We start from the raw sequence: 9,428 nt of genomic DNA, 5'->3' as shown, positions 1-9,428 counted from the left end.
AAAAAAAAAAAAAAAAAAAAAAAAAAAAAAAAAAAGTACCAAGTATTGACAAAGATGTAGAGAAAATTGGAACCCTCTGTATTGCTTGTAAGAATGTAAAATAAGGAAATGAGCCAAGTAGGGCAGCCTAGTGGTTAAGTGAGCTGGATCCTACATGACCAATGGCAGTTTGAATCCCAGTCTTAGGTGTGCATATATGTTTGCAAGAATGGAAAAACAGAAGAGAAGGAATAGCAGCATGACCACACCCTATTGGTGGATGTTTTCTCCCTCTCTCTGGCAAGCACATGCGATTAAAAAAAAGAGAGACACGGAGAGAGAAAGAAGGTAGCCACATAATCCAAGACCTGTGGGGTAGACCAAGGAGATTGAAATGATGGTAATAGAAAGCTGTTGATACTGTTTTATGGCAGTGAAGTGACATGATCAGTTTTTGCTTTTACTTATTTTTTTTACAGTGAAGTGACATGATCAGTTTTTGCTTTTATTTATTTTTTTTAAAAGAATTTTTAAACTTTATTTATTTATTTAATTTGACCAGAGAGGGACTGGCGGGGGGGAGTGAGAAAACAAGCCTCCAAGTCTAGGACATGAACCACGGTCGACCGTATGGGAGTCTAGTACCTTTAACTACCATGCCACTTGCCAGCCCCCAGTTTTTGCTTTTAAGGTTACGTTGGTAGAAGAGCAAAGACTGGAGAGAGATGAGTCTGAGGGCCAATTAGGAGACTATTGTAAGTATTTCAAGATTTTTTTTGTTTGCTTAGAATTATTTTATTTGTTTGTTTAGAATTATTTTATTTTATTTTATTTATTATTATTTTTTAATTTGACCAGAGAGAGACTGGGGTGGGGGGGAGTGAGAAAGCAAGCCACCAGGTCTGGGACTTGAACCAGTTGGCAACATGGAAGCCCAGCACCTTTAACCACCATGCCACCTGCCAGCCCCAGTATTCCAAATTAAAAAAATAAAATGCTGAGGAGAGAGACAGTGGTGCAGCAATGAGCACACTGCTCAGAGAGCCTGCATGGAAAGGGCCCCAGTTAGGTCCACAGAGCTCCCTGGTTTGCCAGGCACAGGCCTGCCCATGATCTGGCTGGCTGAAGACTGGGGTAAAATTGAGATGGCAGGAATCTGGGTGTTCTTGCTCTCTCTCACTTCCTCTACTCATGGACAATACAAATGAAAAAATGATGAGAGCCTGAATTAGAATGGAAAGAAGACATTGCAGATTTCAGAGAAACTTGGTAGGAGAATCAACAGGACTTGGTGATAAATTGGAAGTCAGGAGTAAGAAAGAGAAAGGAGTAATACTTCGCATCTTAATTTTTATTTTTTAGGTTTTGTGCTTGCTGGAGAGACAGAGAGATGGTGAGAGGGAAAATGGCACGCGCGTGCACACACACACACACACAGTGTCAGTTTCAAGCCACCAGGTCTGGGAATCAGACCACACTTGGCCATGTGGGAGTCCAGTGCCTTCACCACCACACCACCTGCTGGCTTCTTCTCTTTCTTTTTAGTGACCAGGTGAATGGTTAAGTCCCTTCGACAAGATAAGGAATTCAAGAGATACTCAAGTATAGCATTCGTTTTTTTCTGTTGAGGTGTGGGAGAGAATAGAAAGTTCAATTTAAATGTGGCAAGCCATGGGGATTTGTGAAACATCCAAGAAATATCCAGTAAATGGTTAATTAACAGGTGTGGAATTTAGACAAAAAGTCTGGGCTAGAGATATCAAGAATCCAGTCGTCAACAAATGAAAGCTGTGGGAATAAATGAATTGGCTTAAATACAGTGTACAAAAGGTGGGAAGATGGTCAAAGTTCCTCTGAGCTTTAATCTATAACCTCGAATCTCCCCAGTTTAACTTCAGAAGGCCCCCACTCAGTTTAGTTCAACCCGTCAAACATTATTGGTTGGGGTGAGCGAAGTATGACAGATGATTTAACTGTGCTGTGTCCTTGTCCTCTGCGTTCCTGTTGCAGGTGCGTTCAGCAAGACAAGCGTGCTGACAGGGAGTTTATGGGAGAGCTGGGAGTGCTGGGGACACAGGAGCAGGGACCTCACCCGGTGAGCTGCCTTATAAACTCCAGGGCAGGGTCTGGAGCGTCATGTCCTGTCAGTCTCTCCAGGCTTAATGCTGAGATGGCACTCCCAGGCGGTTCACATGAAAGCAGCCTCGTAAAAGGGCGAGCGTCATTGGGGTGATGAACCAGTCGGTGCTTGGAGGTCGGGGGCGATGAAAGGCGAGGGGTGAAGACGCCCTGCGTTCCCCTAGCTTGGTTGGGCAGGGCTTCCAAGGACCGATGAAAGCTCGAGAAACTGGGCCCAAAGTGTCTCTCTAGCCTTTCCCAGGAGGAAGCAGAGACACACTCCAAGGTTGGGAAGGAAGAGGTGGGGGATCTTCCCCTCCAGAGTTTTGGATCATCAGGACCCCACCCAACTCAGACTCCTCGGAGCCTTACAGGAGACGCTCTAGGATTGGGAGTTGCTATGGCAACGAGGCTCTCAGCATACTGAGAAAAACCAAGGCCTAAAGAGGCGACACCCTTCTGTACCCTTTTTCTACACACGGGTAAAGTGGCGCCCCCTACCCACAGGAACCGTCTCTGGGCCCCTGCCCAGGCGCGGAGACCACCGTGGACCTCCGGAGGCGGGAGGCCGCTCTGGCCCCATGCGGAACCTCTCGCTGGTAGACGGGCCCGAGGGAGCCCCTCTGGGCGCGGCGCCGCTGAGCTGCTCTATGCTCCGACCGGAAGTGCTCTTCACCGCCTGCCTCCCACCCGGCTCTTTGGTCCCGGCGGTAAGATGGCGGCTGCCGCGGAGTGCGATGTGGTAATGGCGGCGACCGAGCCTGAGCTGCTAGACGACGAAGAGGCAAAGAGGTAACTGGTAGCAGAGTAGTGGAGGCGCCGAGCTCCAGCTCCGTGGCTCAGGGAAGCCCGTCCCTGCCATGATGCAGCCCCTAGCTGTTGAGGCGATGCCCCGCCCTCCGCGAGCCCCCCCAAGTCTGAGACCAAGTCCGGATGGACCCCCTGAAGGGGCCCTCTCGGGGGGTCGGCCTTCCCCTCCCGCTTCCGCCTGGCGAGGGGGCTGAGGCACGGCCCGGTTCTGCAGCTTAGAGGAAGGTCGTCCTCATTGTGGAGGCCGGGGCGCGGAGAGGGCTCTCAGAGGGCTGTTGCGGGTGGGGGAGGTGGCGCGGCGTGGATGACGACTTTCTAACATCGCCCCCGACCCCCGCCTCCTCCTGTGAACTTCTGCATTGTTGTCTGTCAGCACTGGACGCTCGGAAGTCTTTGCTCGCCTCACCCCCTTTTCCCCAGTAATGATACCCCGGCGATCGCTAGTCTGGGTCCGAGGCGATTGTGAGTCTCCGTTATTGACTTGGTCGCCCCCCGGTTATCCCAGAAGTCGGAAATGATAAAGCAGGAACTGTGAGGGGCTTGTCTCATGCTCTACACGTCAGACTCCCCCTCCCCCAATCTTCCTTCCAGAAATGTTTCTTAAGTTAAAGAAAGAGAGCGACTGTTCGGGGTCTCTTGGCGCTGCCGGGCAGCCGCAGAGGCTCGAGATCGCCAGGCTGGACTAGCCAAGGGAGCTGCTGAGTGAGTGGTTTTCGAGAACGCTCTGGATTCTGGCAGCAGCGAAGGCAGGTTGCTGGAAGAGAGGTTGGAACACAGCTGTGGGTAGTTCATGGTCGTCCTAGTCCTAAAGCAGAATTGACGAAAGGTTCTGGAAATTGGGAGCCCTTTCCTTATCACCTGCAGGTTAATCTGGTCCTTTAGTTCAGAATTTACTGTAGTGCACTTAGCCTCCCTCCCACATATTTCGTGTCTTTGTACCAAGCTGGCTACATCTCAGTTTGGGTAAACTGAGATGATGATAGAGAATTACTTCATGAAATCAGGACTCAGATTATTTTTTAAATGTCCAACATAGAAACATAAGAGGTACTCAGTGAAGTGCAATGAATAGTTACCAAGTTTGAGCGTACTTAGCACAGTCAGACTGAAGTTCCAGACCTGTTGTGAGCCAATGGCATGACAAGGTGTCATAGGTCCCAGGAATATCAGAAGACGCAGGAAACCTGCCTGTACATTGAAGAACAGAGTCCAGTCTCTTTCTGTTCTTAGTTTTGAATTTTCATGATGTTCCTCTTTCTTTCCAGGTAGCATCATCAGTTTATATAAATACATCATTAAGGAATTGCAAAGTGGGAAACAAAATTCTTCCCAACAGAGCTTAAATTAATTGTAGGGATTTACCTTCCCTATACTTGGAAAGACTTTGTACTTGTTACAAATAGGGACTTTGGCCATATGTAATTTCATTATTATTTTATTTCTTGAGAGATGGGGGGGAACCCCCAACAGTGTTCTAATGATCAGAATACACCCACCCTCTCAGCTGGCCTGGATCTGGACACATATGCATGCACTTGGTGTGCTTAGGGCAGTCCAAGACCTCTCCCATGTGGGTCCAGTGGTGTTACTGCTGGACATGGCCCCAACCATATGTAATTTTAAAAACTCTTTGTTCTCAGTGCAAACGTCTGATGTACAGAGTATCCCTAATTTGTTTTTCACTTCCGAGTTGCCTATCTAAAGCAAATACTTAAAAAACACCCAGAACCTTAAAAGATATTCTATTATAAAATTGTAGTTGGTGGACACAAAAGTTTTTTAAGAAATGTAAAAGAGGCAGTACTGGCATGTGGCCACATCACCCAAACATAGTACTTGGTAGTAATATACCAGAATAAGGAAAGATGTTGACTTCATTAACTGCCTTATGTCCAGGAACTTAAGACGTCACTGACAGTAAAATACACAGTTGTTGTTTTATCTGTTACTAAGAAAATACATCTGCAAATTAGAATGCGTTATTAGTGATGCATGATATGTGTATTTATATAGAGCTCTTTTAGATGTAATAAAATGGAGGTGTCTATTATATATACCACTTCTGTGCACAAGTCAAAGGAAAAAAGGAACTCACTTGACTTTCTGCCCTATAAAGCATCCTTAGAAGGTTAGTATGAGGAAGCCTCGTTTGTGTATGGTTTTCCAGTGTTGAAAAGGGAGTGGAGATTTAGAAGCTTCAGAGGGAGGTGGGGATTTTTTTTTTTTTTGAATTTTTTAAAGAATTACTTTATTTATTGTCATTATTTTATTTTTCTCAGAGTTGACCAGAGATAGATAGAGAAAGCAAGCTGCCAGGTCCAGGACTCAAACCATGGTCAGCCATGTGGGAGTCCAGTCACCTTAACCACCACACCACCTGCCAGCTCCCCTTTTTTTTTAAAGAGAGATATTTTGCTATAGGGTGTGTGTGCTCACTGGAAAGACAGAGACAGACAGAAAATGAGAAATCACACACACACACACCCAGGAGGATGGCCACGTTGCAATCCCTTCTGCATTCTCCTCTCAGGATCTTGGGCATGCACACACATGTGCCCAACATGAGTATAAGCCACCATGTCCAGGACTTGAACCACAGTCAGCTGCATGGGAGTCCAGCGACATAACCATTATGCCATCTGCTGGTCTCAGACGGAGGTAGTTTTACATTTTCTGTTTCTTGGATTCTTTTCATGTAGCCATGGCAGAGGGTAGGGACAGGGACATCCCTTATAAATGCCCTTTTACTGTCTGGCTTAGTTAGAGTCACTTGACCAAGTTCCTGTCTCTCTTGTTACAGTCCTGCTATCAGTTCACTTAGGGACATGAGAGTTGATAGGTCTTCTGGAGTTTTTTTGATGTCTAGCAAGGAGTCCTTCCTTACCTCTTGGCTCAAGTGTGTCCTGCTCCTGCTGCTGCTGCTAAATAAATTGGCACAGTCCCACCCAGGGCAGAATAAATGTTTTCAAGACACTGTACCTCTCATGATTGCAGCATTTAAAATAGCTGCATGTTTTATTTCCTTAGTTTTGTGTCTCTAGAGGAGAAGGAAATGGATCTAATTTTTTTGGCCTGTCACTCTGACAAAGTAGCTAAGAGGCTAAAAGATATATTGGTTGCTACTAAAATATTAGATCATCAGCAAAATCATGATGTATTTTTCTGTTTTTCTGTGCAAAAATGTGTCATGACTTTCCTGATGACCCAGTAGATCAGAGTGCATGAAGATGACTTATTTCTCTTTGCCTACAAGAACAGATGAAGCTACTTAGGAGCCAGAGGGTTAAATATTAGAAGTTTTGCATTTCAGCAAACTGGAGGCCTTACATTTTCTTGGGAAGTTTACTGATTGCTTTATCTAGGAGTCTTTAGTTAAAGTTCTCTGGTCATGTCACCTGGACTGGGGAGCAGCCTGGTCTCTGTAGGTAGTCTTTATTATGGTGAAATTGAGGGATTTCAAGTTCATCAGAGGAACAGACATGTCTGCATGTATCTGGTATGACTGACGATGAGTTCTAAAATAATCAAGGGAGCCATAGACTTAGCCAAGACCTCCTTACCTGATTCCTTGAGCTGATAATCTTTTGGATTTTTTGCTATAGGGTGTGTATGCTCGCCAGAGAGAGACAGAAAGGGAAAATGAGAAATCACTCCTCAAGGGGGATGGATGGCCATGCTACAGACCCTTCTCCATTCTCCTGAGATTTCAGCATGATTTTTCAAGCTACCAGGTCTGGGACTTAAACCATGATCGGCCATGTGGGGGTCCAATGCCTTCACTGTGCCACCTGCTGGCCCCTGAGCCTGTAATTTTAACTTCTCTGTGTTTTCCTGATGGACACAAGTAAATACACTTTTTGGGGAGAGGGAGGCTATAGGGTACATGCGCTCACCAGAGAGAGAGAGAGAGAGAAAGAGAGAAAGTGAGAAAGCATCCCTCGGGCAGGATGGCCATACCACAATCCCTTCTTCTCTACGCTTCTCTCAGGATTTGGGGAATGCATGCATGCGTACCCACATACACACCCGATGTGATTTCCAAGCCTCTGGGTCTGAGACTTGAACCAAGCAGTCGGCCATGCCACCCCAACCTCCACGCACGCCATCTCTTGGCCTTCATATTATTAGGCCTTTTCTTAGTACCTAAGAATTGTAAGCCCTAGGTGGATTGAAATTTACCTTTTATTTCTTTATCTGTATTGTTATCTGAACCCTGAATCCATATCACAGGGGTCTGATGTAGTTACTGTTTACTGAAGCTTCTTAGAGTATGTGTTTCTTTTCTTTTTTTCTTTTTTCTTTTTTGAGAGATTTTTGCTATAGGGTATGTCACCAGAGAGACAGAGAGACAGAAAGTGAGAAATCACCCCCTGGGGGGGATGGCCAAGCCGCAGTCCCTTCTCTTCCATTCTCTTCTTGGGATTTTGGGCACACATACGGTGTGAGTTTTAAGCTGCTGGGTCCAGGACTAATCATTACGCCATCTGCTGGTCCCCGGTGTGTTTTTCTTTTTAAGTTACATTTATTTGTTGCATGAGTCAGTGAGATCACCTTCAACAGGGTCTCTCTCTATACCATGGTCCACCCCCCATCTTTAGCCAGCAGCAGTTTATTGGCACATCATGTGTACAGACTATTCCAAGAGGTCTCCAGATTTGAACCAGAACCCTCCCATGTGGGTCAGCTTCAATGTGTTGCATTTACTACTGTGCCACCATGCTGTCCATTGTAGTATACTTTAAACATGGGGTCAGAGGTGAAGAAATGGGAAAAATGAGTCATGGCTAAGTAAGGGATAAATTTAGGAGTACAGAATTCTGAACATCAGCAACTTAATTGAATCCTGCTTGTTAACAAGTGTTTAAAAAGCACGACTAGAAAAAGTTAAAGAGTACAAAGGAGGGGTTTCTCTTTTTAGTTCAATACTCATATTAACCAGTGTCAAGTAAGCCGAGCAATATTGGGAAAATGTTAGGCTAAGTGAGCGACAGTTGCTGTAGTGTCTAGTTCATTCCCAACGGCCAGAACTGTGATTGGCTTAAAGCCCAGCCTTGGTGTACATTCCAACCAATCAGGGGTGAGTGTAGTCACTGAAGCCAGAATTTTACAAGTTTTTAAAAGCTGAGTACTGGGCACTTGCCTTTGCTTTCTTTCTCTAGGACTTTAGAAGATTGGAGAACAATGATCAGCAGCTGCCTAGGTGCCTTGTGGCCTGATGCAAAGTCCCTCTGAGAGCCCATTTCTCTCTTACTCCACTAATGTTTGGTCCCCTTTCTCCAGTGCTGAGTGATGTGGAAGTTACTTAGAGGTCGTTCCAGGTATTCTTTTAAATTGTGTGAATCTCAGCAGTAAGAGCACATTCAGAGTGCCGTTATTCCAGTAGGCTGTTCATTTCATTGGAGTGACTTTTCTTCTTCCCCCATCCAGATCGAAAGGCCAGTTCCTATGTTTTATCCTACCATTGATACGAGTATGAATGGTTGAGACTTTTGAGAATAGTAATAAGAAGAGGAATATATGAACCCCTCTCTCTCTCTTCTTTTTTTTTTTTTTTGGAGAGGTTTTTGCTGTAGGGCTCATGCACTCACCAGAAAGAAAGAGACAGAAAGTGAGAAATCACACCCCAGGGGGGATGGCCACGCTGCAATCCCTTCTCCTCCATGCTCCTCTCGGGATCTTGGACACACGCGCACATGTGCCTGGTGTGAGTTTAAGCCACTGGGTCCAGCACTCGAACCGTGGTCCACTGCATGGGAGTCCAATGACATAGCCATTACGCTAACTGCTGGTCCCGAGACCTAATATTTTGTTAGTAAATATTTTGTTAGCATGTGACTTACAATCTGTATGAGAAAGCAAGATATGCAGTGATAACCATCTCTTCTGATTCTCATGTGGATGCAGGGGGTTGTAAGGGATAAGCAGGGTGTTCTCGAAGTTTCTGTCCTGGGCAGTTTGCTCTGGGACAATTAGCCACCTGTTATCTGATAAACCAGAGAACTTAAGGAAGCAAAATACCAATTGGCCATCCAGTCTTCTTACACTGATTCCCATCTTCACCCCCACCCCACCAAAAAAAAAAAAAAAAAACCCTCAGGGCAGCCTTTTTCTTAACTGTAATTGTTCAGTTCTAGATTTTTAATTGGGTGCTGGTATTACCATGTGTGTAGTGGGAGCTGTCACAGCATGAAGAACTCCTGGATGGAAATTGGTGGGTCTTAGGATATGTTAGAAAAACAAGCCTCTAGCTAATGCTGAAAAGCCAGTGACTCGTGTCCTCATAGTGACTTCTGAGAAATTTGTTTCCCAGAAGTAGCTTTATGGTTGGGTCTCCTCTCCCCAGTGCCACAGGTCGTGACAATTTACATTTAAGAAACTAGCATGAGTTTAAAACTGACCACTGAGGCAGCTGTTTCCACGTGACTCTCCTGCCTGTAGTGATGGGAGTTCTAGCAGGACTTCATTGGCTGGTTCTTTTGTTCCTCACTGAGACAGACAGTGCCAGCATGCTTCCTGGTGTC

The 9,428-nt window shown here is 45.6% G+C and overlaps 1 protein-coding gene across 2 annotated transcripts in view; it reads left to right on the top strand.

Annotated features, from left to right (window-relative positions):
- The first annotated feature begins 2,739 nt into the window (after positions 1-2,739).
- The window catches only part of DNAJC7 (DnaJ heat shock protein family (Hsp40) member C7), a 49,590-nt gene continuing 42,901 nt past the window's right edge, over positions 2,740-9,428 (top strand). The window contains exon 1 of one of the 2 annotated variants that reach the window (XM_006156000.3): positions 2,740-2,889. In XM_006156000.3, coding sequence (XP_006156062.1) covers positions 2,813-2,889 — 77 coding nt within the window. In that variant the 5' untranslated portion in view covers positions 2,740-2,812. Of the gene's footprint in view, positions 2,890-8,082; positions 8,226-9,428 lie in introns of those variants that run through there. The other variant, XM_006156001.3, reaches the window with a different exon arrangement.

This window comes from Tupaia chinensis, unplaced genomic scaffold (assembly GCF_000334495.1).
Source record: "Tupaia chinensis unplaced genomic scaffold, TupChi_1.0 Scaffold000477_1, whole genome shotgun sequence".
Classification (NCBI taxonomy): Eukaryota; Metazoa; Chordata; class Mammalia; order Scandentia; family Tupaiidae; genus Tupaia; species Tupaia belangeri.
This window is presented reverse-complemented; position numbering and strand designations above follow the sequence as displayed.